Source organism: Talaromyces atroroseus, assembly GCF_001907595.1.
Source record: "Talaromyces atroroseus strain IBT 11181 chromosome Unknown scaffold_2, whole genome shotgun sequence".
Taxonomy (NCBI): Eukaryota; Fungi; Ascomycota; class Eurotiomycetes; order Eurotiales; family Trichocomaceae; genus Talaromyces; species Talaromyces atroroseus.
Window position 1 is genome coordinate 309,146 of NW_017971434.1, and position 27,149 is coordinate 336,294.

The 27,149-nt window shown below is 45.7% G+C and overlaps 9 protein-coding genes across 9 annotated transcripts; 6 read left to right on the forward strand and 3 right to left on the reverse strand.

The window, feature by feature from the left end:
• On the forward strand, window positions 1-1,262 carry UA08_02241 (hypothetical protein; the record flags this gene model as incomplete). The annotated part of the gene is made up of 3 exons (XM_020264262.1): window positions 1-650; window positions 747-1,081; window positions 1,141-1,262. 3 exons carry the CDS (start codon window positions 1-3, stop codon window positions 1,260-1,262), a joined length of 1,107 nt encoding a protein of 368 aa, XP_020122682.1.
• Window positions 1,263-1,749: 487 nt separating this feature from the next.
• Window positions 1,750-3,447, reverse strand: UA08_02242 (hypothetical protein; the record flags this gene model as incomplete). Its single annotated transcript, XM_020264263.1, has 1 exon — window positions 1,750-3,447. One exon carries the CDS (start codon window positions 3,445-3,447, stop codon window positions 1,750-1,752), a length of 1,698 nt encoding a protein of 565 aa, XP_020122229.1.
• A 2,165-nt stretch (window positions 3,448-5,612) lies between these two features.
• Window positions 5,613-6,806, forward strand: UA08_02243 (hypothetical protein; the record flags this gene model as incomplete). Its single annotated transcript, XM_020264264.1, has 2 exons — window positions 5,613-5,847; window positions 5,935-6,806. 2 exons carry the CDS (start codon window positions 5,613-5,615, stop codon window positions 6,804-6,806), a joined length of 1,107 nt encoding a protein of 368 aa, XP_020122231.1.
• A 1,397-nt stretch (window positions 6,807-8,203) lies between these two features.
• UA08_02244 (hypothetical protein) lies at window positions 8,204-8,665 on the forward strand (the record flags this gene model as incomplete). The annotated part of the gene is made up of 1 exon (XM_020264265.1): window positions 8,204-8,665. One exon carries the CDS (start codon window positions 8,204-8,206, stop codon window positions 8,663-8,665), a length of 462 nt encoding a protein of 153 aa, XP_020122230.1.
• Window positions 8,666-11,755: 3,090 nt separating this feature from the next.
• On the forward strand, window positions 11,756-12,640 carry UA08_02245 (hypothetical protein; the record flags this gene model as incomplete). The annotated part of the gene is made up of 1 exon (XM_020264266.1): window positions 11,756-12,640. One exon carries the CDS (start codon window positions 11,756-11,758, stop codon window positions 12,638-12,640), a length of 885 nt encoding a protein of 294 aa, XP_020122671.1.
• Window positions 12,641-15,004: 2,364 nt separating this feature from the next.
• On the forward strand, window positions 15,005-15,688 carry UA08_02246 (hypothetical protein; the record flags this gene model as incomplete). The annotated part of the gene is made up of 3 exons (XM_020264267.1): window positions 15,005-15,422; window positions 15,493-15,581; window positions 15,635-15,688. 3 exons carry the CDS (start codon window positions 15,005-15,007, stop codon window positions 15,686-15,688), a joined length of 561 nt encoding a protein of 186 aa, XP_020122670.1.
• A 1,364-nt stretch (window positions 15,689-17,052) lies between these two features.
• On the forward strand, window positions 17,053-17,679 carry UA08_02247 (putative hemerythrin-like protein; the record flags this gene model as incomplete). Its single annotated transcript, XM_020264268.1, has 2 exons — window positions 17,053-17,283; window positions 17,341-17,679. 2 exons carry the CDS (start codon window positions 17,053-17,055, stop codon window positions 17,677-17,679), a joined length of 570 nt encoding a protein of 189 aa, XP_020122228.1.
• Window positions 17,680-18,114: 435 nt separating this feature from the next.
• UA08_02248 (hypothetical protein) lies at window positions 18,115-19,382 on the reverse strand (the record flags this gene model as incomplete). The annotated part of the gene is made up of 5 exons (XM_020264269.1): window positions 18,115-18,349; window positions 18,425-18,509; window positions 18,566-18,656; window positions 18,741-18,852; window positions 18,910-19,382. 5 exons carry the CDS (start codon window positions 19,380-19,382, stop codon window positions 18,115-18,117), a joined length of 996 nt encoding a protein of 331 aa, XP_020122227.1.
• Window positions 19,383-23,012: 3,630 nt separating this feature from the next.
• Window positions 23,013-26,252, reverse strand: UA08_02249 (hypothetical protein; the record flags this gene model as incomplete). The annotated part of the gene is made up of 3 exons (XM_020264270.1): window positions 23,013-24,350; window positions 24,635-25,804; window positions 25,866-26,252. The coding sequence occupies 3 exons, from the start codon at window positions 26,250-26,252 to the stop codon at window positions 23,013-23,015; spliced, it is 2,895 nt and encodes a 964-aa protein (XP_020122509.1).
• Window positions 26,253-27,149: the final 897 nt, after the last annotated feature.

Sequence of the window (27,149 nt, forward strand, 5' to 3'; positions counted from 1 at the left end):
ATGTCTCAAACAGCCACGCTTACCAAGGCTGAAAAGCCCATAAGCTACGATATCAACATTCCTTACGTCAGTGTCTCTGATCACTCCAAGCGAAACGTCAAATATCCCGAGTATTTGCCCACCTGGGACAAGGTGTGGTTCGACCCGCTGCCTCCATTCGAGTATCAAGACCCCGCTCTCCGCGTGCAGGACAAGTCTAAGCCCAACTTGCTGTCGTCCGCCACGAAAGTATCGCATATTCAGCCCAGCATCGGCAGCATTGTTGAAGGCGTGCAACTAAACAAGCTTTCTGACACTGCCAAGGATGAGCTCGCGCTGCTCATATCCGAGCGCAAAGTGCTTGCGTTTCCCGATCAGGACCTTATTGATGCTGGACCGGAGGAACAGTATGCCTTCATGCGCCACTTCGGCAAGCCGAATTACCAGCCCATCTCCGGCTCGATGAAAGGATATCCAGGGTTTCATATCATTCACCGCGATGGCAATGTGGATGAGATCAACCGTTTCCTCGAGCAGCGAACCACCACAACGCTATGGCACCAAGATGTGAGCTACGAGATCCAGCCCCCAGCCTATGTCATGCTGGGCCTTCTCCAGGGCCCAGATGTGGGTGGAGACACTGTCTTTGCCGCCACAGACGCTGCGTATAAGTATGTTTGCTTGTTTGCTTTTTTCTCTTTTTTGCGGGGCATGATCGCCCCGAAGCCTGCAGACCAATCGAGCTAACAGGTATGAAACCTGACTAGGAGACTGTCTCCCACTTTCCAAGCCTTTATCGACGGTCTCAAGGCTGTGCATTCCTCCGCTAAAATGATTGCCCACGCCAGACTAACGGGTAGCTTGGTGCGTAAGGATCCGGTGGAGACTGTGCACCCGCTTGTGCGCGTGCATCCTGTGACGGGTGAAAAGTGCTTGTTCATCAATGGCGAATTCATCACCAGAATCCAGGGACTTAAGGAAGCTGAGTTCCGGGTGCTCCAGGACTTCCTCATGCAGCATCTTATCACAGGCCATGACTTCCAGGCCCGGGTGCGGTGGCAGCCCCGTACTATCGTTCTATTTGACAATCGGTCGACCATACGTGAGTTCCTCTGCCACATTACTCATTCCTTTTGCCTCTGCTAATGATGAATTTCCCAGACTCTGCCATTGTCGATTACATCGATGAGGAGCTTGGCGCAAAACCACGTCATATCTTCCGGCTTTGCGCGCTCGGTGAGAAGCCTTCCCCAGTAAGCCCTCAAACTGCGTCGACAGAATAAACGATAGGGTAGGAAAGAGAAGCAAAAACTCCTGTTCGAAAACTTTGCTTTGATTATAGACTGTAAAAATGGTGTTCGGCCCGTTGTTTTATTTGCGCTCCTCTCCACGGAATTTTTCTTTGCTTGACCTTGTGGAGTTGGCTGGATTCGGGTTATGGATATTCGTGGACCGTTATAGACTGGCTACTAGATGAGGTACTACTAGATTTGCTTGGCTACTGACCGTTCTTGGCTCTTTTTGTTTTTGCTTTTGTTTTCTACTTTCTCCTCCTTCCATTTTCATCCTTGACAAATCGTCGGACTCTCTCGTCGGACATGTGCGAAACCCTAATGTTTTGCAGCGACTTGTTATATCTCGATTCACTTCGATTATCTTTAATACGTATAATTATGTGACTCTTTCGGATATCCTTCTGTTTCTTCATCCTTATTTTTTGAGAATGCCGTACATTTTCACACCACTCAAATACAGGATAATGCCAGAAAACTAAATCCTAATACCTGACAAGTGTTCATATATATACTTATACTGATCCTGTCGAAAATCATCCGTGATAGTTGTGGCTTTGTGGGCGGCAAAATTCAACATCTCATTCGCAGTGCTCCATTGCGGCCATTCAGGGTAGCTTGAGTTTGCGTTGGGATCTAGATCATAAATGAATGAAATATAGTACGACTGAATAGCTGCAGAGGCATAATTTGGTAGAATGCCATAGAATACTTGCAGAATATCTGTCCCATGGCCTGTGCCGATGATAGGGGTACCGTAGTCGTAGGACGCAAGATAGGACCAACTCGGTATATCTGGATTCACGCTACTTGCAAGATCCAAGAATGCGCGCCGTGTCAGGGTAAATGTGGCGTCCCCAAGTATTGCGGCTAGTCGCTTGAATTGAGGATACCAATTGTTCAGAATGCCGGTGTTGAATGGCGAGCCGAATGTGATATCGTCTGGATAGACATTGACGAGACCTTCTGTAATGCTTTTGTTTGTACTGTATGGGAAGAAAACAGTCTCAAGGTACTCAATAACGTCTGCAGTAGTGCTGAGGTTAGATTGAAAGAGGGCAAACAGAGTTCCTTCGTCCTCTTGATCGCCTACAATGAAGGGAACCGGGGCATATTTCCCTTCTTGTATCAACACTTCCGGGCTATCTGATAGAACAGTGCCATCGGGTCTCGGCAAATATGATAAAGCAACCGAAGTATAACTAAGAATTCCCGGGACGGAGTTGGCGGCGTTGAGGTAGTCAGTGTAATCAAGTTCTCGAAGACATTCCAGAGTATCGGCAGCGGATGAGCATCCTGCGGCCTCGACGACCGAATCATAGATTGCTTGGCCAGCATCACCGTCAACTGGATTAGTTGGTATCACACTGCCGGAATCCATAATCGCGCCCCGAAACAAGGGCTGGCCGTTGTATGTATAGTTCCCATCGTACAGGATCATTTGATCTAGAACTGAGATAGACCCTGCCGATTCGCCCCATATAGTGACCTTTGAGGGATCTCCACCGAATTCCGCAATGTTATCAGCGACCCATTCGAGAGCAAGTCTCTGATCTAGCAGCCCCAAGTTGCTAGCGCCATCTGCTAGGATTTCTTTGCCGGCTAGAAACCCGAATCCGCCGACACGGTAGTTGACTTCAACGAAAATAAAAGGTTTCCCCATCGCAACACCATTTTTTACAAGGCTAGCACCGTTGTACATTGAAGTTCCACCAAGCTCAAATCCACCCCCAAAGATCCAGAAAAGAACAGGTAGATTAGATGTTGAGTCAGTTCCTGTTGGTCGAACAATGTTTAAGTTCAAGCAGTCCTCACCGGCATTTGTGATTTCCTGCAACAGTGGTGTGTTCAGTAGAGTTCCAAGGATTCCGGTCAAACTGCTCCAAGAATCTTGAAAATACATCTGAGGACACGACATAGCCGTGCCCGTGGCAGTCACAGTTCCCAAGTTAGTAGCCAAAGCCTGTGGAGGCTTGAGTCGAAGTGAGCCAGTAGGAGACTGGGCAAAGGGAATCCCATTGAAGATATCAAGGTTGCCAGAAGAAGATCCAACGACTGTAGCAGTCGGAGATGCAATGACGACTGTAGGCGAGCTGCTACGTTTTACCCTGTCCACTGGACCTGCCTCAGTGACAGCAGCCAGAAAAGCCAGAGGTAAAAGAGAAAACATCCTCATCATGAAAATTAAAGTGAAATGATATACTGTGCTCTAGTATTTGCGGAGGAGGATCGTCTGTGAAGTCCTGTGTAATATCGAAAACGGCTCAGGTTAGGCAACCACGGTGGTCTTCAGCTCGTTCCTGCTGGTGTTAGGGGATCCTGGATTCATCTACTTCATATAAACATCAAGTCCTCTATGTTCTTTACGCTGGTACTCCTGCTTGACACGTGTATCCTCGGTAGGTGGAATTTCTAATGTGGCTCATCCAGCTGACTCCGAGTCATTACTTGGTTCAATAATCTGGCTTGCAGTAGCAGGGTAAATGAAAGGGGTGGTACAGGTAATTAATTACAATCTTCTGCCCGAGGCAAGCAAGTGATGTATATAAGAGAGTGATAGGATAATTATTAGGCTCATACCATACGAAAATGTACGAAGCATGTACGATTGTGAGGAATGATTGGCGGGAGTGACGAGTCGTGACATTACTCAGTGCACCAATTGCAATGGAGAATAGCTATAAACATGTTTTCTTGCATATCTTACTTTCTGCGCTCGACCGGAATTTTTAGGGTCTGATAGAACTCTTAGCATAGCAATAGGTTGAAAAAAGACTATGCACCGGGGAACTCAAGGAATCGACAAAACGAACTACAAAAAGATGAGGTCAATACATAGACCAGTCGTAAACATTAATTACATTATCTTAATTTCCGAAATTTTGAAGAAACAAAACTGAAGCTGTATATTAAAGATGGTCCTAGAAAGTATATAGAGCTGCAAAATCAGGGCTGTTACCCGATAAGGCAGTCATAGTTCATGCACCGAAGAGGGGCACAGAGAGGCAATAAATGAGCAAGAAAAGCCTTAACTTGGACATTATAAGAAGGTTCATCATACAGTCTTGATGAAAAACAGAAATAAAGTACGGATAAACCCCGAATGAGCCTCGGAAGGGACTGGGGACAATGCGGGGTACATAGCATATGCTGTATATTAAAGTCATAGATACCTGAAATATGGTCCTATTGATTACCAATATCAAATCTAGATGAGACTGGTGCCTAGCTAATACTTCTTTTTCTTGCCCAGCCATCATGCCGAGAAGCTGATTGCAGCAGATGACCCTTTCTGGCTTGTCAGATGATTCGATGTTACATACCTAGCTACTATAGGGAGGTGGGATCATTCAACACTTCAAGGTTAACGATAGAAAAACATTAATCTCCGGATTATTCCATATTTTTCTTCTATACGGGTTTGCTCCACATTCTCCAAGTTTTGACTCAGATCGTACAAGACTAGGACAAAAGATAACAGAATCATGCTTTGTATTTGTAGATAAACAGATAGCCAATCGATGCATAACTGGTGGGTAGGTATGATTCATCAAAACGTTCCAACCTTTGTTCCCGGCGTTCTTATGGTTGAAGAATTTTGTTCCTGTGTCCTTCATTATATAGAACATGGTGCCAAGTACAATGCCTATACTCCTTATATCACTGCACAAATCTCACAAAGGACTTGAGATAAAGAGGTACTATTTCAACATGCATTGTGTTTGGCATAAATGACAACGCCATTAGGAAGCGAGTAGATTCGGCTGTTTAATGTGCCCTACATGTTTTTCTGGTACATTCCCAGCATATAATTCTTGTTAGCTGGCCATTATATCATAGAAAGATCCAATGGAATTCCCTCGTCAATAGGTGAAAAAGATATCTACACAAATCTATGGTTAACGGTTAACTTACATTGCGCGTCTTATTATATTGAATCTTCGAAGATTAGCGAAACAAATAATTTTATACTTATATCACCTCCTGCTTTGTTTACTACCGCCGAAAGTTACAAGCAGTTTTTATAGCTATCATATACCTGTGAACAATGAGACAGCGTGGCTAGTACTTGATCATATTCAAGTGAAACGTTTCAAGCCTTTCAGACCTAAAAAGAAAGGAACTTCAATGCCCTTGTTCTCCAACGATGTCACAAACAGAAAAAGGGTATTACCTGCCTGCTATTTGACCACGATTATTGCCTCTTAATCATATATAAACCTACCAGTATTCTTCGTTTCTAGAATCTAGAAACATCAGTATCCATCCAACGTCCAAGTTAGAGAATCATCTACTCCAACATTTCATTCTTCTTTTGCTTCCACCACTATACACGTCACAATGCGTATCTATACTAGGATGCTAGGAACAGATGACGGTCAATGGGCCAACCCAGCATTGCCCTGTTGCATATTATGTGGTACACGGATAGAATGTGACGAAAATGCTCGCGATTTCTTCTCGCAAGTCCCCGGTTTAGAACCAAACAGTGTGCGATACAAAATACTCCCGGAGGGTGAGCTTCATTCTATGCTTGCTGAAGGCAAATGTCAGTGGAAGTCCGCGTACAGAGCCAGTGAGTGTGCTACGAACCTGTGTTTTCTCCCCTTTATATACCATGTCTATCCTTTGATAATTCAAGATTCGAATTAACAAATAATAGTTGTGAAACCTTTGGATGGACCTCCAATCATATCGGGTGCCAGCTATCGTCACCGTAGCTTCGGAGTACGTGGAGGATACACCATGGCTGTCCCCCGCCGTCAAGACACAGTTATCCTTGCCAAGGGGATAATCCACCCCAGAGGAGAGTTTCTCTGGTTTAAAGAGCCAGAACAAGATCCAAGTCTTGTGGAAGGGGCGCAGATAGGCTGGCCCATACATGAGTCCTGTTGGATGATGGCCGATAAATGCTTTAGGCGCGAATTCATTGAGAATAACATCGAGTTGTTTATGCATGCACTCGATGAAGAACACCGTCGCAAACGCGCTGATCGTGGAATAAACGGTCCAATAGACAGAGAATCTGGAAATTGGGGCTTCCTCCAGAGAGACCCCATGTATATACCAGAACTCCGACAGCTCGCGCAAATGGGACTTGAAAAATATCAGTCCAGCACTGTCGCGCAAATGAACCAGTCCACCTACAAAGGTGCCATGACTGCTAGTGCATTCAGAATCTCACCGGGCAGTTTCAGCCGACTACCGCTTGACATTGCCATGGAAATTGCCGGCTATCTCAGTGGACCAGACCTGCGCCGTCTGATAATAGCAGCCCAATGGAAATTTCCAAGTATATACTGGAAGCGAAGAATTCCGGCAGTTATTTTTGAGCTTTATGAAGTGCTAGCACGCAGAGATATCGATTGGCAGCACGTTGGACTGGAATATGACAGGTTGATGGAACGAACGAATGGAATCCATCATCGCCTTCGCCTAGCAGACTATTTGTCGCGGATACATGCGTCCTGTCACAACAATCTAGGAGAGGTTTTTCTCGAAGAAGGTCAGTTTATTACCTATGTGGATCTTTAGAGCAGCCAACAGGCCTTGGGAGGCTACCGGCAAGGGTCCATAAGACGATTTGTATTAAGAGTTTGAATTCGATGCTTACTTGTAATCCTGTGTTCATAAAGGCCATCTAATAATTATAGCAATATGGTTTCCATTCAAAAGGAAATACACTCAACAATCGTTCTGTTTCATTGGACCTCAACTGATTGAATCAACTAACTAGCGCATGTCTTAGACACGACTAGCCACGCCACATCAGCCATTTCCGCTGACTAGTCTGATGTTTAATTGTGCATCGTGTTATGCAGCGAATACTACTCAATGGTTCCAGCTCAGAGTACGATTTACGAGTTCCTTTGACTGTACGGAGTGCATGTGTAGGATGCACCAACCGAAGTATACCATCCACTGGGATCGAGTCTGTAGACTTATATTCTTCGGTCAACATCAAGTATCGAGGTGGAAGCTAACAAACATTTTCACGTCTTAGGTAATGCATCTAATGCATCCAACTTTGAAGCTGGCTTGTCTCAGTCTTGCTCTCCTTATCAAGTAAGATCGACACCATCTGTCACCCCGCAAGCCGACATCCGATGGCTTAGAGTATAGAGTCATTAGATTCAATAGTTAGTTGTTAATTAACAGGTACTATGCAGTATGCACTCTCGCCTAAGCACTAGCAGGCCGACAGAGTTCCAACTATCCATGTATTTTCGTGCTGATCGTCAAATGATTCTTGCTGCTCCGAGTCATGACTTAATAGGTCTCAGCTCGTCTTGGCGGACTCGTGCTTTTCTCCTCCAGATATTCCCATCTAACGTGTCCATCAAATACGAGACCTCAGCCCAACGTCTATAAATAAACTAATACGGTTCTGTTTTTCTCCGTATCTTCAACCGGAAGAGGTAATGATGACGAAGATGGCCTTTCTTTCCGACTTTCAACTAAACTCATACTGGACATAGTGTGAATCATTCCAATGAGCGGTGGGCGTCAGGCCTTGATCTTGCGATGTATTTCTTTTTTGTCAATGCCTTTGGTTCGTCATGTCTTAGCATGATGGCAGTTAGCAATTAAGAGAAAGGCATACACGTCACGATGGTTTTCAGCTTCTTTTCGAGGCTGAGATGGTTCAGCTATCCACTCAAATGTCTCACAGTTCGAGGCCATAGAGACGAAGCAATCATGCAGTAGCTTTCGTAAAGTCTAGTGAGTACCTTTACGTACTTCCAAAATGCTAGTCGTGGCATTGTCACGGCTGGGTATAAAAAGGACGACCTTCCTCATCGACAGTTACTTCTATCAGTATCAAGCACATCAGCAAAAAGCATCAAAATTCGTTGACAAACTTAACACATCTCACATCTGAGACTATTATATCAAGATTATATCAAAGTTCAATAACTCTCTCAATCAAAATGCGTACCTCTATCGCCACCCTCGCTGCTATCAGCGGCCTCTCCTCTCTGGCCTCTGCAGTCGGCAACGCAGTCGTCCTCAACAACTGCCCATTTCCCGTTTACGCGTGGTCTGTTGACTCCACTGTCAGTCAAGAATACACCATCAATCAAGGACAAACATACTCGGAAGTACTCCATGGCGATTCCACAACTGGCGGTGTGGCAATTAAAATCACTACCGTTGAGGGTGGACTCTACAACTCTTCTCCCGAGACCATCTATGCCTACTCCTTGACAAACGGCGAGGTCTGGTACGACCTGTCCGACGTTTTCGGCGACCCTTTCTCCGGCAGTCCGCTCACAGTGACAGCCTCGGATGCTTCTTGTGGCTCAATCAGCTGGCCCGATGGAGTGTCGCCCACTGGCAGTCAAGTTAATGTGTGCGAAGATACCGCTGATATCACTTTGACCCTGTGTTAAAACGGTATCTTTTTCCTTTTGCTTCTCTTCTCTCAGGATTCTCGGTTATAATTTTGTTTCGCATTTGGAATTTTGGAAATCGTGTAGATGAGCTGGATGAGGGTTTGTTTTCTCACGTGCAAGGAATGAACGATGACGCGTCCATCGAGGCTGCTCTTAACGGATTTCCAATATGTCTTTGATTTTATGTATTTGAACTTAATCTGTTGTGTCAACATTGGTTAGTTCAATGCGCGATAAATAAGTTGTTTTTCAAAATATAGTTGTATATTCACAGACGCTAGTTTCTAAAACGAATGCACTTATTGCGCATTCAATCATAAGCCGCTAGCTCTCATTGCAAACTGCTAGGTGATATCCACCCCGATGTCCTGGAGACGAATTAGATTTAGATCAAGAAATCCACTCTCTGTTGTCTTTATTTCGATATAAACACTTCATTTGTCGAGAGGAAATGAACCGACAAAATTGAACCTGACGGGTATTCAGTACAAAACCTCCAAAAAATTTTCGCATCATGCGTATGCTACCAGGATCCTCATGGACTCACCAGTCAATTACGTAGCTAGAACTCAAGGAGAAAGCCCAGCATGGAGAGACAAACCACGGATGTGATTGTAAACTGCGATGTCAGTTTGAATTCCAATTTGTGTGTTTCCAAGGGCAATGATCATTGACAGATACAGGTACGTATATCGGCTCTGCAGTCACCTTCTCTAAATATTCTACAGAACCATACAACTATACAAAATCCTAACAGCACGCATACTACTATATATATGACAAGCCCGAATCAGTTCATTATATCAGAGTTGTAAAACAGCTAGCCTATCACAAAATGTCAATATAACAAAAGTGCGTGAATAGAAGAAAGAGCAAATCCCATTCTCCGTCACAAACAACCCCCTTTAAGTACGGCGGCTCTCCAAGTTTGATTAGCAATGTAGATGCGAAAGGAAAAAGGGAGCACCAGGAACGCAACGCCGATCGGTGAAAATGTTATTCTCCGAAGACCTGCGTGCGCTACTTCATTTTTTGATTGGCGTTCTCTACGACAGCCTATTCAGGAAGCCAGGTGTGTACTCCGTTTCTGGGGCGTTTTCGTATAGCCATCAGGCTTTCAGCCAATAGTTATATTGACTAGTTATTCAGCCATCAGCAAGCAATGCAATGCAATCTTTGAGATGTGACTTGTATCTACTAACTGCTGGAGATTCAAGAATAAGAAATTACGTAGACGTATTTATAGAAGCACTCTTTGATGTGTCCTACACCGCATGGGAGTTTAAACAAAGAAAATAGCACGCACTAGTGAAATATCGGAGTGCAGCATTGGCCAGGGAGACATGAAGGGCCAACTCGGATCATATCCGGTAGGGTTATTGCTTTTCTGGGGGCATAGTAGGCTCCCAGCCATCTCCCGGGGTGTTGGCGCTGTCGGGTAATTAGGATAATGTCAGTGTTATTCGTCGTATTTGCTCTGGATCCGGAGTAATCTTACCGTCAATAACTCTGCAATTTTCGGAGAATGTTATTTTAAATGTGCTATGGACTCCGTAGTACAAATTTTTGGAAAAGGGATTTTCAACACAGTTCCATTGGACCAGTCGTGCTTCTTATCGCTTGATCCTTGCGCAGACCATTTGCGCCTAATTCAAATCAAGCTGCAAACATGCAACCAGTCAACTTGGCAATCTTCGGCATTTGATTCGATGGTAGTGCCAAGGGCTCTCGTTCTACTTGTTTTTTCTCGAAGGAATATGGATCCGTTTCTGAATACCAAACGTTTACTCGTTTGAAGAGGCCGCGAGCGGACTGACTGCTTGCAGGAGAGAATCCGTGCAGATCTCTCGACTCAAATATCTGATAGTTTGAGAGATTGTCCGGCTAGCTACTGTACGTCCGTGTGGATCTACAGTATGCTTCTCCACAAGGCACAAGGCCAATGCATCAGCTAGCTCAAGCTCCAAGCCCTAAGGGGGCTGTCAGCCACCGCCGGACTGCTAAGTATCTCTCGTTATCTGCGTCGGAGCCACCAAAACAGTAATTACAATTACGGCCATTGTGCCTGTCGATCATAACCTATGAGTAAGTACGTAAAGTAAACATATCTGACGATTCGAGACTCAACGACCTACCCTTTTTCTTCCTCAATCCATTCAGCCTCGCTTGTAAGGTTGGCCAAATGGGCCGAGACACCTTTAGATACTTTGTTCATCCAGTGTCCTCGGTACGTGCGTAGTTGTCACTGTCTAAGCCCGCAAATCATGTCCGAAATCGATAGAAGAAAAAAGAAACAAAAAGCACATCATGCCGGAAGCCCGATTTGCTCGTGTGTAAATGAGTGCAACGAGAAAATGCATAGACCAGGGTATGCCAGCAGAGTGCTGCTGTCCGCTCGGAGTAACAGAAAAGCTTTCTGCGGTGCGTTGCCGATAATGGAAGCCCTCCTTCCAATAGTAGCTAATGAGGCTTAATAAATAATTGTGATCAGTCCGTCCGCTCACAACGGCGACCTGCAGTGTGTACCTGATCGTCCAAGTCACAGCTTGAATCTGCCCAGGCGTGGCGTGTCCACACAGGCAAGTCCAGACCATGCGCAGCAGATACGTGCGTGTCTCTTTTCTTTATCTGTCCAATCATTTAAATGCCATCGGTGAGGAAGCTGAAGATGTACTCCGTAATTTGGTTAACTAGGCAAACATACTAAAAACAAGGCATGGTCGAGTTCTTATCCAGCCCATTTAGCGTAACTTCTGACTCTTTGAGCCGAACACGCCAGCCCTAACCAAATAGTCTCTCCTTTACCGTTCCAGGGGCGCCGAGGCCTTTGCTTTGAAGATCCATTCTACTACAAAATACGATTCATTCCCTCGCCTTCTGTCAAGACTTCTTTCTTTTCCTTCCTCATCCAGATCTCTCTTAAGTCCAGTCACTCTTTTGGCCAAACAACGCCCCCTCGTTGGTACTAGCAATCACTCTTTTTGCGATATCCAACATCCACTCTCTAAATCTTGGATTAACCCCGAACAATAACTATATCCATATAATTAATCTTTATTTGTTAATATATCCGTTCACACGTTCACAATGAAGACTTCAGTTGTTCTATCCGGCCTTGCCCTTGCAGCCTCTGCTACTGCTCAACTCGACAGTCTGATCAGCATTCCTGTCGGCCTCTGTGCAGGAGTTTTGGGTAAAGCCAACTGCAATCAGACCGAATCAGCCGCTGGAGGTTTGATCAACGTTCCTCTGAACGCCTGCGTTGCTGCTCTCGGCGACACCAAGTGCCAGCAGGCTTCCACTGCCTCCGGCAACCAGGGTGCTTTGATTAGTGTGCCTCTCAACGTCTGCCTTGCGGTTCTCGGTGAGACCGAATGCAACCAGAAGGCCACTGCCCCCGGAGGTCTCATTGATATTCCCATCAACCTCTGCCTTGCCGTCTTGGGAGAGGCCCAATGCAAACAAAACAGCGGCAGCGGCGCTTCTGGCACCGCTTCCGCCACCCTTCCAGCTATCACTAGCATCATCGGATCCGTTACCCTTCCGGCCGTCCCCAGCATTGTCGAGCCTGTTACTTCCTCCGTCGTTGCTGCTTGGACTTCCGTTGTTGGTATTATCCCCTCTGCTTCAGTCGTTCCTGGCCCCCTCGGTGCCAGCTCCGTCAGCGCTGTTGCTCCAGCTCCTTCAGCTTCAGCTTCAGCTTCTTGGCCTGCAGTTTCTGCCGCCAGCCTTTCATCTACCGTGTACGCTGAACAGACCAGCACATCTACCTACTGCCCAGGCAATACCCCCTCCACCCTGGTGCCTGTTCCCAGCGGTCCTGTCATTGCCCCTACTGGCGTCGTTCCCAGCCCTTCCACCAAGTCATCCACGGGTGTGACACCTGCCTACACTGGCGCTGCTGGTCACTTGGAGATGTCTGGATTGACCGTTGCTCTCGGCGCCATGGCTATCATTGGTTTCCAGCTTTAATTTGATGATCTCGCTGGTCATTTTGTTATCATTGTATCAATACCCAGGCGTTTACATGTTTTGACGACTAGACGTCTTAATTGTTAATTGAAAACAATGTTTGGTGGACTCTTCTCTTTTCTCCACGGCTCGGATAGCCAAAGTAATGTCTTCTTCGTGGATATTTTTAATAATTTGTTTTTCTCTTTGCTATACCCTTTCCACGGCGCTGTCTCTGGCACTGAGCAAGGTATACATAATTGTTATTCTTTATGACAGTTAATTTCCACATCCAAAAGGAACATGCAGGTTTGTCATTCGTCCTGTATTGGCTGCATATTAGTGTCTCCAGTCTACCTTTTTTGGTTGTTGAACTGTGCTCCCACAATCAGACTTCTTTCCTTTCATGTCTTGATTCGTTATGTTTGAGCTAGCTAGTATTCTAAATGTCTTTGTCGATTAACGTGATGGCAGCACTTACGAATGATTCCGTTTTCCTTTCTTCTCCAGTCTTTCTACAATAATAATCTAAAACCATATGAGGGGAAAATGAGGTAGTTTTCTTTTTTTTTTCTTTGGGGAAGAAAAAAAATAATCCCTGGCTTAAAGGGACATAGTAATCTATAAGGGGGGAACCTCCAATATCATCGCCTGGTTCAAAGCACTTAATTTTCGCAAGCTCACAGTGCTGAATGGCTCTGATATAAAACACATCAATTGCCTAGTTACAACTTGGGGCCTAAAAATGCCTAGAATTATCAAGATGCAGATCACACCTAAGACAATATTCTACATTCAAGTGTCTTCTCGAGAGTCTGGCCCTGCAAGGTTACGAAGGTATACGAACTCATCCGCGCGATATATATAATTCTAATCACTGGACCTAGGTAGCCATTCGTCCAGCTTGCAACCCTGGAACCAGATAATCTAAGGTGCCAACCAGAAAACTGGGATCTCCAATAAATACCTTGACGATACTGCATTCAATCCAGGTCCTAGGCAGTAGTTTAGCTTTGAATCGCTTCATAAGAGAGAAGCCATGAGCACAGTCGCCTATACCGAATGTGGTTCAAGAACCGACTATACTAGCGGCATCCCCATCTGGCCCGTTGGCCCAATGGTAAGGCGTCCGCCTACGGAGCGGAAGATTGCAGTTTCGAGTACTGCACGGGTCACTCTCTTTTTGCAGCTTTTTGATATATTCGAGGTCTTTACTTTTTCCTCGTTGATTTTTTTTTTTCTTTGGCTAGCTACTATTCTATTATGTCTCCAGATTATAGTGAAACCACGTAAGCCGTCTACCACTTTCTATCTCTGATCATTCTAACGGCAGTAACTACGGATGTCCGGAGACTATAGTATGAGGCGCACAGGGCAGATCCACAGCACCACCTATCTCAAAAGGGGATTATACTCCAACGATTAATGCTAAAAAGAACATCCCAATTGAGTGAAATATTTCATATCAGGTGACTATCTTCTTTCCACCTGCAGACGCCTGTTCGGTGTGTTAACCTATTGATCCAATATGAGGCGTTTCCCTTGCAGGAATGTCTTAGGGCTAGTTTCCCAATCGGGTATGTTGTGTCAGGTACAGATCTTAGCGTACGTGATCAATCAGATATGAACCACCGCACTATCACAGGGATGGTGGTACCCACGTCCTTTTTTCTTTGGCATCTCATTGACCTGTCTGTTAAATAAGTTTAACCAAAAATAAAAGAAAATAAACAAAAAAAAAAAAAAAAAAAAAAAAAAAAAAAAAAAAAAAATACGGTAATCGAAGGGTCAAAAGGCGGAGTAAATGTGGAATTACAACTACCACACGAGTAATCAGTCACATAGACACAAAAAGAATAATGATGATTACTGCTGCAGTAAGTCACTAGTATCAGTATCTAACATTTAAATTTGATACTGTATGAGGCGTAAGGAAGGAAATCCTTCCAGGCTTACACAATTACCCACCTACAGAAAAAAGACTCTTCCATGCATCCAATTTTACGATGGTCCACAGCATCAAAAGTCATATGCCAGTCCAGCACACAGGAGTGTACTCCTTACTGCTACTTCCTGTAACCTTGATCGTACACATCTTGCATGTGGCGTCTACTACTGGATTCCCATTCTGAGCGCCTACCCCTGTCCTTGTCAGAGTGGTAGTAGTCTTGGTTTGCAAGGACATCTCTCCTTCGTCGAGAATTTGTATATAAGTGTGCCTCTTGCCGACCTCTAATCGACTTCTTTTTCTCCATTATCAACAATCCCAAAAATCAGAAAGCGAACTTCTCTCTTCTTCTTAGTTAATATTCACTCGTTGACCAACTCGAAACACTCGTTCAGTTACCATACATCAATTAATAATTCCAAACTACCCCAGTCAAAATGCATTTCAACTTTGCCTGTGCTACTGCCTGCATCTTTGCAGTTGCTGCTCTTGCAGTCCCCGTCGAGGTTGAGAGAAAGGTCGTTGTTGTCCGCGCTGAAGTTTGCCCTGCACCTGCACCTGAACCTACTGCTACCACAGCTCCCGCTCCTGTTCCCGCTCCTGAAGTTACATCTACGCCTGAATACCAACCTCCTCCACCCTCACCTGCACCTCCTGCTGCACCATCTGTCTCTAACGCTCCGGAGCCGCAGACCACTACTGTTGTCGACAACAACAAGCAATGCTCAGCTGGCACTTCGGTCCACTGCTGTGACACTGTTGACAGCACCGACAACTCCAATGTCCTGAACCAGCTCACCGCTGCCGGAATTGACCATCAGACTGCTCAGCAGAAGGGCCAGGTTGGCCTGACTTGTAAGCATTCTCCGTTCTGAAAACCTTAGTACTTGACTTCGTTGAACAATGTTAACTGAACATCTTATAGGCACTCCCATCACGACTTCCCTCGTTGATGCTCTTAACGGCAATGTCTGCCAGGGAGCCGTCACCGCCTGCTGCGAGAACACCAACCAGGTAAAGCTCACAGTCATCGATGCACAATAACGAATGCTAACATGCCGTCCTAGGTCGGCCTTGTCAACCTCAACCTTGGTTGCACCATCATTCCCGTCACTCTCTAAGGAGCGCTGATGGAGCCCGAGACACCAAAACACGAACGAACGTAACGATTCCAAGGATTCAGCTATAATTTTAACGTGTTTTCGTTTGTCTTCAACAAGCACAGGAGCTTTCAAAAATTGGACCGTGCATATGTTCTTTTTCTCTCTATCTTTCAAGTTTATTATACGGGCTCTGCATAGCGATATGTCAACCACTTTTTGCCTTCGATTCTGAGTTGTGTTCTACGACTTTTTTTGTACTCCATCGTACTTTATACCGTGACTAGTCCTTCTTGTTGTAACTAGTCAGACAGTTTCTTCAAACCATTTCCTTGTGACTCTTTGTGTATTCATTTGGTGGCGAGTAGTATTATTCCGTCAATACAGTCATTGCTATTGTCTACAATCATAATCTCAAAAATTTTAGGAATGTATAGCTATTTGCTTCTTAGTCATAGAACCATAGTGTCACAGTTTGTGCGAAATTGGCCGTAGCATCCTATTGCATCAGTATTTCTTTTGTACATCTGATATCAACAGCACCCCTCCTGCAGTTTTACTACATGCTATCTTTGCCGGACCGTCGCTGGCTCCCTGAAAGAGCGAGGAGCGTTGGACGAGACAGGCATTTCCACCGGTTTAGCCTATAGCTTGGCCAATTGCTTAGAGGGGGGTATTTACTGGACAGTAATTTGCAAAATTCTTGTGTGGTATTTCGAAGTTTTATTCAGTCTACGTGCTTGTGAGCGTCATCTTTGCTTATGCTTCGCTGGATAGTTATCCAACTACCTCACCATTCCACTATACAAATTAATTTATAATGATCCGAGATCTTCTTTAGCCAATCAAGGGAGCTGGGTCATTAAGAAAGTCTTGGGAAAGAGTTGGAAATAACCAGGACACTTTTAAATACAAAAGGAATACCCTGCAAGCGGAAGGATCTTACAATCGAAATGTGGATACATTTGCATATTATGGCACCAAAAGACCGCCAAGGACATCTTTCTTCATCGTAAGATACCGATCATAAACCGAACAGTCCAATTCTAGTGATTTGCAATCAGATTGGAATGATTGGTGCTTTGTGCCAGTTTAGCGTATCAAAAGGTTCTGTCGTGTCTCTGACGTGCGAATGACATCCGGACGAATGTGGTAACCTTACAATAATGGCTTCGCAGGTTGATAACGCCACTGGCTCGAATATAATGATTGCTTCTTAATTCATAAATACTTGGGCCAAATATTCTCCTCATTATCTCTGCTAACCAGTAACGAAAAGTAACATGCTTCTTCTGTCTCGCCTCATCCAGAGAGAAACATTTCAAGTATCAATAATATTTCGAACGCAACAACAGTATCGCTCCTTCAGCGCCACTATTCCAGCCATGACACTCATCTCGCAGGCTATCAAGCACGACCACCGCGAGCTCGAGGATGCGTACAACAAGATTCTTAGCGCCAGCTCGCCTGACGAGCAACGTCGATGGCAGAATCAGTTTACCTGGGAACTAGCCCGCCACTCTATCGGTGAAGAGTTGCTCGTCTATCCCGCATTCGAGAAGAATCTGCCCGATGGAAAGCAGATGGCCGATAAAGATCGTGCTGAACACCGGAAGGTTAGCCACGATACCGTATAAAAAATAGGTTGTACCACATTACTGAATAGGGGATAGGTCAAACAACTTCTTCACAAATTTCAAGGCCTCAAACCTAACGATCACGAATTCACCCCAACCCTTCAGTCCCTCTGGTCCGACCTGTCACAACACATAAAAGAAGAAGAAGAGCAAGACCTCGTGAAACTCGAAAAAGCCTTGCAGCAATCGGACTCAGAGTCACTGACCACAAAGTTCAATCGCACTAAGAAATTCATCCCAACTCGTAGTCATCCCAATGCACCAGATAAGCCGCCTTTTGAGACTGTGGCGGGTTTGTTGGCAGCCCCGATAGATCATCTGTCGGATATTTTCAGGAAGTTTCCGGCTGAGTCGAAGAGTGAAATGCCTCCTTGACCAATCGATCATACTCTTCATGCAGCCTGTATATTTACAGTCTGAAAGAACTGTTTGATTGCTTCGATACGGTTGACGGTGGTCGGGGGCGAATCTGAGGCTTAATCAAAGTCTTCTGTAGTACTCAGAAAACTGGAATTGGCGTGACGACTAAATAGTTATACCTATTACATTTCCGAGTATATATTGTTCACAAAAATTGCACAAATTAACACATCTTTCATTTGATCAGGCCGTATTGCTTTTGTATTATCGATGCCATCGATACTGATATCAAATGAGAACAACCATTCGTTTTGATATTTTGTATGATGTACATTGCATTATACACATAGTAGATAGAAACTATTTTAGCCTGAGAAGTTCGGTTCGTCAATACTAGGTTGGAGGTCGTAACAATCGAGAATTCCCCCTGTCAATCTGACCGATAGACCACTACTTTCCACTGGCTTTCCGCTTCTTACTTGCAGGTTTTTTTTCAAAACTCTCCGCATAGACCTTAAAAAATCCTGGGGGTTCCTGCGGGTGTACACCAGTAACATCGTGGAATGCGGTTGTGGAAATGTAGTTGGTTTTACCTTCTCGGACTAGAGAATAGTACTCGAGTAAATACTCTAGTTCCGCTTCGTCACTATCAGATTGTGCTTTGAGAACTTTTTTGGCTTGAAATCTGTGGCCCATCATTGTTTGTCAATAAGAATCAAGTATTGATATATTGATTATGGGGTTTACGGCCGGCACTTACGGCGAGATATCCTCAAACTTGAGTTTGGTATCGAGTGCTTGACTCGCTGCCGTTGCAAGTTCGTCACCGGTAGTGAGCATCGGTCCTTTACAAATCTCCGGGTTAGATATAGCACCTTACGATATGGCCAGGCAGACATACCGGTCACCACCATGAGCTGTCCTCGATGCTTATCAGCGAAACCGTGTTTTCCGGTCCCAGTCATGACATGGGCAGCAACTTGTGCGACATCCTTGCATAAGAGTTCAGCCATGGTACGTGAAAAACAGAAACCAAAAAAAAGAAAAGAAAAAACAGAGGAGCTAGATCGACATACTCCAAGAGCCACCGGGGCGAATTTATGATTCGTTCCGATCGGAAGGGGTAGTACGCCTTCCTCCTGGGCTTGCCTGGAGTAGAGGAGGAGATTTTCGGCGTAAAATCCGGCTCTGCAGGGACAACCTACATTAGTGGCACAAGAGACCAAGCTGGAAAAGAAAATTCACCGAATAATAACAGGCGAATGTCCCGTAGACGTAGATGGATCCCCTTTCGTCGCCATTACCTGCGCCTCAATATCTATAAACTCCCTCAAACGAGGTTGCTTGTCTCGTTCTGAAATATCACATCCAGCCGATGACAATAGACAGACATTCGGTACATTAGCCTGTTTCGCAACCTCAATTAATTCCAGTGATATATCAAGCTTATCCTTGTGAGCAGGCGGGATAAGGCAGATTGCGTCGATCTGAGCATCTTTCAAGGCTTTAACAGCTTGCTTGAAACCTTTACCGGGGTTGTAAGGGACTATCTTAACACCCAAATCCCTAAGATCATGGCAGTGCTGCGAATCTGTGTCGAGTGCTAGCCCGGTCACGGATGAGACTTTTCGTTTGAATGTGCCATCAGTTAAGATCAACTCGGCGATCAGGGAGCCTGTATGGCCGTCGACGGCGGTGATCGCGACGTTACGACTCATAATACACACCTTTTAACAAATAGCTGAGAGGTAAATGTAATGGTGCTGTGAAAAATTCGACTGGGACACGTAAGACTGAGAGACTACATATGTCTTTTTGTAGTGGCGAGTAGCATACGGAAGCATTACAGCATCAATCCCATCCTTGGTTTTAAAAGCCAATACTACCAAGATCTCCTTTGGTGGCGGCAGGGAACATTATGTCTGAGTTGCGTCAAAGTCACTTAATATTCCTGGACTAGATCATAGGCGACGATGATCTAAATACTTGGAAACAACATTCACTACAAGGCCTCTTGCGTTTTGGTTGCGGACATGCAGCTCCCCAATGTGCTATTAGAAGTGAAGCGCAGGTACCCAATTTCGCATAACAAATTTGTACGCTTTTTCCAGTAGAATAGAAATCCAAGTCTTGTCAGACATTACATGTATCTCTGGTTTCCTTTTTCCGTACCTTGCGGTTCGCATTCAGGGTGGTTTCCGACAAGGAAACACCCTTTCAACTTCAGAGAATATCTCAAGATAGCTCTCTGCTCTTTTGAGAATCTCCTATTGATTCTAGACAACATTCAAGGCTCAACTCAACTTTAATTAAACTTGAACTCCCTGACTCTGGGCGGTTCAATTTGTCATATAGTATAAACTAAATTCGATCAGCCGCTAGTAGTAAGCAAGATGTGAAACACCGTTGCTACAGTCAATCCCAGGTTCTCCAGTCATATACTCGTCGTGAACCGTCATTATCCCTGGATGCATAATTCTATCAGCAGGAAACTCAAATGTATGCAACGGCTGAGAGCCCTGTGTATCCTGCGCGTCGTATGATGAAGGATCCCTATGCGAAAACATAGCTACTCTTGCTGTGGACTCTGGCATGGATATAAGACACGTTAATTGGCAAAACGGGCGTTATCATGAGAACCCGAGCGTGAAGGTCTTTGCAGGTGGCCAGAGCTCTTTGCGCTGCCAAATCATTCAAAGATAAGGCGACTAGCCAGTCGAGTCCTTTAGAAATATGAAGCTCAATGCGGTTCAAATCAAGGAACTCGCGCTTGCGACAAAACTCCAATTCTATCAATAGAACGGCTAGGGCTTGTACGAGATAGTGTAGGATACACCACCAGGGCGAGACCTCAATCAGCCACAGGGCTTTCGGACTATCCGTAGAAGACCGAGCATCCCACAAGCGGAGTTTATACATATCTCCGCTATGCCCTGTGAGCCTGTGCCAGAGTCTCGTGCACGATCTGTAGGTCGATCGATCCGACAGGGCTCTCAGAGGGTCGACTTATGGTGATTCTGGTGCTGTAAAAGCGGAAAGCAAGACTCCAACGCTGCCGCACAAATGGCTGAGAAGCATTCTGCTAGAACTGAAATAACTCTGGGAGGGTTTCTAGCCACACATCAGTTTTAGCTAACAGGTCTGCCATCGTGATAGTAAGATAAGATCAAGTCTTCGCTGCACTTCCTGGAGAGTATAATAAATCAATACTTTGCCGCATGATTGACGTCAAGTTCACAAAAGATAAAAAATACGATGAAATATTAGGAGTACGCTTGAATACTGAAGTGCTTGTCTGTTTCTTTGCGAGCACATTACCTATGTCGTAAATGTCGGACTTTCTGCTCATGAAATCTTGCATATAGCTACTACGAGATTTGAAGCCAGATAGTATAGCCGAGGCCGGTAATAATTGAAATTGCTCCTCATCAGATCGGATAGGAAGTGGTGTGGCGGAAGATCCGCTTGCAGCGTTTGAAGGACGTCCGGTCATTATTGCTAATGTGTCTTCCAACGTGTGGAGAGACCACCAGACCCGGTATAGAATCTCTTTAGATGAATCAAGCCTATCTTTGCTCTCACTCCGCAGATTGATCCCCATCGCCACAGCAGAGCTTAAAGCCATACCACATGCTCTCCACGCTCTGTATACTGTCAGTCAGATATGCTAGGAGAGATAGCTTACTTTCCGTGAGACAGTGACATGAGGAAGAAAGAGGTGAGACCTTCTATCTGCACTTGCTGCAGGTCCGGGTGATCGAACAACAGCGTTTTCTTAAGACTGAATCTAACAGCCTGCAAGAAGAAATCTTCCGGTATATTTATGTTGGAGGCCCAAGGTTGCCTCGTAAGGCGAGCATATCTAGCCGCTATAGCGAAGACTAGATTCGGGATTGCGAGCCACTTATTGCCGGGCTGAACTCAATTCTTAGGGTAGTATACTTTGCATTGTTGCATGAACGGTTATTCTCCAATTGTGGGAAAAGTAGCATACACAACGTGAAAGTACACCTCTAGCAATTTGGCCGCGGTGGCAGCCAACGGCTGGCAATACCCTTGGCCGTCATGTAGCGTAAGATTTTGGTCATCCAGGAAGTAACATACTGACCGGAGAGTTGACGAGTTCTGCGCCGATACAGTCGGCGCTTATGCTTCTGGCGAAAGGGCATTAACCTCCATCTCCGTCATCAGATCACATATCCATGCTATCTCAGAATGCCCGCCAACGAAGCCGATAGGTTGCAACTTTTGGTCGTTATGAAAGTCTTCTTCAATACTATCTGTATGCCACGAGGGGTTTGACGTAGAAGTGATTGGGTGCGTATAACTCGCGAGCTCGGATGGAGAGACAGCAGCATTATTGTACTACGAAAGAAACAGTCAGCGACGTTGGATATTTCATGAGATTATGGAGTGCTTGCATCAACTAACAATCGTTCAGGCAATTTTCTTTCTGGTGAATGTACTGTGGACTGCAGATGCTGTAGTAAATCTCTATATGCAGCTTTTTGTTGTTCTGAATCCGCCAGTCGCCTTATTCGCCATACTCACAGTACTTATTAGTCCTTCCGCTCTGTCGCTTCGAATGATGTGCTACTACTGACTTTTGCATTGCCTCTCGTTTGGCATCGCCCGCCCAATTGTTGTCTATTATTCTATTCGCTATGAATCATGTACAAAATATTAACTAGTATTGGCGCCATCCTCTGAGTCAAAATTGCCAGAGTCATTCTTCGTTAGCGCCAAGTTCTTATTACGAAGTGAATCGTGAATGTGGACGTCAATCCAACCCAGACTTTATCATGAGTAGCCACGAACAGTGGACCCAGCTATGATGCCAATACGAGTCTTCTGGGGATTACCCATCTCCAGAACACAGAAGAGCTTGCTGTCAGGTACCTTGTCGTTGGTATTCCGACTCTTATTTTGGCATTGTGCGATTGATGGACTTTGCACTCTTTCCCTCCTTTTCAGAATCACGGCTGTTGAAAAGGAACGTAATCTAGAGTCGACCCATCCCTTGCATATAGTTAAAGATTTCCGTATTAGGTAATTCTGGCTAATCCGTACGACGCCAAACTATTCCAAATGAGGAAAGTGTACGTGCGGCTGGCGCCATTTATCTTTACTCCTTTTTGCTTTTTTGAAAAAAATACCTTAATGATGCGTCAGGTCAGCGAGTGTGATCGTTTCGGATAACTTATTAATCGACCGCCTTATGTATTTCGACGTCGTCGCAATAGATCTGTATACATATGTTTTTCGTCTCTCATGCTAGAAAGTACAATGTCTGCAACGTTATGGAAGTGACAAATATATATGTGTGTCTATGAAGAGGAAAAAAAGAATCAGTATGCATACATTGAATTCGGCAAGGTAATCTCAAACCTCAATGCCTCTACATCCATCCCCTCCAGCAAGTCGGGATACCTGTCAATAAACTCAGCCGTCAACCCCCAGCCACCCTCACTCATAAAAACCGTTTGAAAATCACTTCTCAGTTGTAACTTATCATCCGCATCACGCTCTAACATATCTTTACCCCATGGCCAGCGCACCTTTACACAACAACTTAGGTAATCAACCAACTCAATGAGGTCATATGTCTGCCATTTCAGTATGATATTCGACCTCAACTGCGGCCAGATAATCAGGTCTAATCCCGCCATATGGTCCTCTTCGAGTTGGACCTTATTTGGATGTTGAAAACTGGCTAAGCGCGCAAAGGTGGCTGGAGTCGGCGATGCGCGCCACTTGCTATAATTATATACGAGACAACCCAACGCAAGGCATTCGGCATCACGCATTGCACGCCCTCGGACTGATTTGTTAATCTTATTGGCCAGATAGTTGCGCCGTGTACCGTAAAGAAGGTCGAGCGGAGATGGTTGCACGGGGGAAGCAGCTATTAACTCTGGGTGATCAAACCACGCCTGCGCATTTTGCAGAGGGAAAACAAGGTTATTATTTTTGTCGAACTTGTTGAGAGGCACGCGACACCAAGCTGGCGCCCCAGGTTGCAATCCCACTGCCGAGGAGGGTAGATTAACAACTGCATGGGCAATGGGACAGACTTTAGGCGTTATAGTGCCCGTAGTGGTGGTGGGAAAAGGTGAGGGTGACAGTGCTCCACGAAATGGCATCTCGGTTGGTGTTGGTGTTGTGTGAATGCCATTCGTAACTATCACCATCTCGGAAGTTGCAGGTGAAGTAGTACTACATGTTTCCTGTTGTGTGTCTCTATTTGGCTCGCTATCCTTCTCCTCAGTCGCGTCCCATGAGACCACCATCTGGCGCAACCGCTGCTGGCGCTCACGTAACCGGTTATTCTCTATTCGCAGTCTCTCCAGAGTAGCGAGAAGCTCCTGAACGTATGCAGATTGAGCGCTGGCTTCAGAGCCATGGTTTCTCTCGCAAAACGCAACGCGGTCTTCCAGTGCCTGCATCCGATTTTGTCGCTTTTCTCTGAGAGTTGCCTGGGCTTTTCGGTCCCTCAGCCGCTTCTTCTCCGATGAAGAAAGGATAGCTGTGCTACGTTTGGCTGACATTTCTCTCTCTTCTTCCAGCTGTCGACAGATCTCTTCCTGGTTCAAGCATTCTCCAGGCCCTGGAATGTGGCTTTCCGCTTTATTCGCTGTCGGTTTTGCACTTTGCAAGCATTCAGTTATGAATAGACTGGCACTAGGCTGTACACGGTTAGGCGTTTCTGCAGCTGGCAAATCACATGTGCTAACTGTGCTTAGTCATCTGTGCATAAATAACAAACTAAGTTAGTTAACTGCATAAATGCCTTACTGGATATCGCCGTTCCGAAGCTTTGATGAAAGGGAAATTTCTGTGTATTAAATGAATGTTCGCCACTGAGAGGCTTACTATAACTACAAAAGGAATCTATGTGTCTAGTATATATCTATTACGTTCCCGCCACTCCGGAGCTTGAGTGCGTCCTTCCTCCTTAGTCCAGATTGACCGTGAATTTGGTCCTAATAGCCTTGCCATATCGGTTGAAAAAGATGGGAACCGGTACAAATGCCAATGCTATGAACCCAAGCAATGAGTTCCCCCATCCTAGTCCCAGAGTAGCAAACATCCGAGGTCCCGCCAGCGGCAACAGAGCACCAACTAGCGAGCGCGTCGCGGTCATGACGGCCACCGCGGAGGCCGCATAGGCCGGATAGCAATCAATGACATACGTCTGCGAAGGCAGGAAGAGGCCCATCATGCCAACACCAAAAGGGAACATGCCAATAATGGGCACTATCCATTGTACTTTCTTATCGGCCGACCAGCCGTACCAGAAGAAACTGATAGGTGTGATACAGGAGAAGATGATCATCATGACCAGCCGCATTTCAGGCTCAAACTTCCCCCCATTTCGGGCCGTCAGTCTCATGACAGTTCTGTCGTTTGTCAACGCAATGACAATGAGGCCGACAAAGAAGCCAACTCCAATTCCCAAGTAGGCAAGGCCCGCCAGACCAGTGGAGAAGCCGTATTGCGCTTGAAAGACATCGGTGATAGTCGTGAAGAAGAGGTATAGCATGCCATAAACCAATGACATGTATAAAGAGAGGAGAGCCACAATGGGCGACTTGAAGAGCAAAATCATGGGCCGCTTCAGTCCCTGTCTGAGGACCTGGCCTGTTGACACGTTGGCCTGCTGCCCGGCAGGATCATATCCACTGCGCAAATCATTCCGACCTAGCTCCTTTGCCAGACGGGCTGTCTTCCATCGAATGATAACGCGGGCATAGGTCTCGCGGTTCAGAACTTCAATCAATAGAGCCAAGGCGCCGCCCACAATCAGCAATATCCAAAACACCCAACGCCAGCCAATTGTTTCGCCAATGAAGCCACCTGCTATAGGGCCAGCAACTGGGCCGATCAATGGACCCATGCTCCAAATTGAAGTTGCCATTGCACGCTTCTCCACGGGAAACAGGTCGGCAATAACTCCGGCTCCGAGCGTGACGCAGCCAACACCGCCCATACCGGCAAACAAACGAAATACGATAAAGGATTGAACGTTCGGGGCGAGGGCACACCCAATCTGCCACACAATAAAGAACCAGTTGGCGCCGCTGAGCACAATTCGGCGGCCGTAGATTTCGCTGAGGGGTGCTAACACCAAAGGGCCAACCTAATCATGAGTGTTGTAAGTAATTATACCCCCTAGGAGCAGTTATCTCAAGTGCACTCACCGTATATCCCAGAAGGTAGATAGAGACAGAGAATGAAAGCAGAGTTTCATTTGTCACATTGAATTCCTCAGCCATGTATCCCACTGCGGGTGCAAACATACTCGAAGCGAGAGGCGATATGAACGTCATGGAACTCAGAAGCGCCAACAGGCCCCATTTCCGAGCTGGAAGGAAGTTTAGTGGATTAGCTGGGTCGTCCTTTCCATCCCAGCCGACAATGCCATTGTCAAGGTCTGTTTCCGGGTAGAGGGGAGGGGAGTCCTGCGCGCGGTCATCCTTGAGGCCGTCTTCACTCGTAGTTTCTCCTCGAGGAGGTAAAGGGTTTGATAGTTCCGCCGTCTTTTCTACCTCTGCGGCGGAGGAAGCTTGGCTCTCGAGATCAGTCATGGCTGAGAAATTGGCAATGTCTTTTGTCTCTCCCACGTTGACTGCAATGCCGTCGAGCACAACACAAGGAGTTTTACACGGAAAAGGTATAAAATTTGAGACTCGAGGCTGAATATATAGGGTAGCTCCAGTTTCCCCACAGAAGGAGCCATCTTCACGAGCCACATCAATGATTCAGCGCCGGGGATAAGTAACCAATCTCCACGTCCAAAAATATTTTTACTCATGACTCCACTGATGGGCTCTCTTCGTTCATTGGGGAGAATTCGATGAGTCTTCTCGTGTGCTGCGCAGGGCAGTTCGGGCCTGTATGCAATAAGGCGGAGGTCGAAACAAACAGCCAATCAGTGTTAAGCAGCTCGTCGGGAGCTGAATCAGTGTTTTAGAAGGCTCTGATTGGTGTCTATTATCGGCAAGACAGGTTGAAGACGCTGAATCATCGACATAGTCCAGGTGCTAGGTATCAACAACTGTCGTTCTAGATCTGCAATACACGTTTTATGCACACAGAGACGGGCCTGGCTGGTTCCGAGGCTGGAGTTGATCTTGATTGTAAATTATGCATAATTCGCCTGGGCTGGTGTGTAACTACACAGTGTACCCTCACTACCTAACTAATCAGAGGGCCGGCAGAAGCAGACCAAGATGACTATATATCTATATCTCACTGCCCCCTCGTTATAGAACGTAGAGTAGAGGGGTTCGGCAAAACCTCCGACCTCGCCGAGGCTCTCCGCAACGAATTCCCGAGATAAGAGACCTAAGAAAATCGGAGTCGCAGTATCTCCAACGCATTCTCTAGTCCAATTGATACGGCAATTTACAGATATTTCCGGAAGGATAAGCTGATATAAAAAAGCATATTTAGTTTGATTCATTTCTGATCTTGTTGTATTA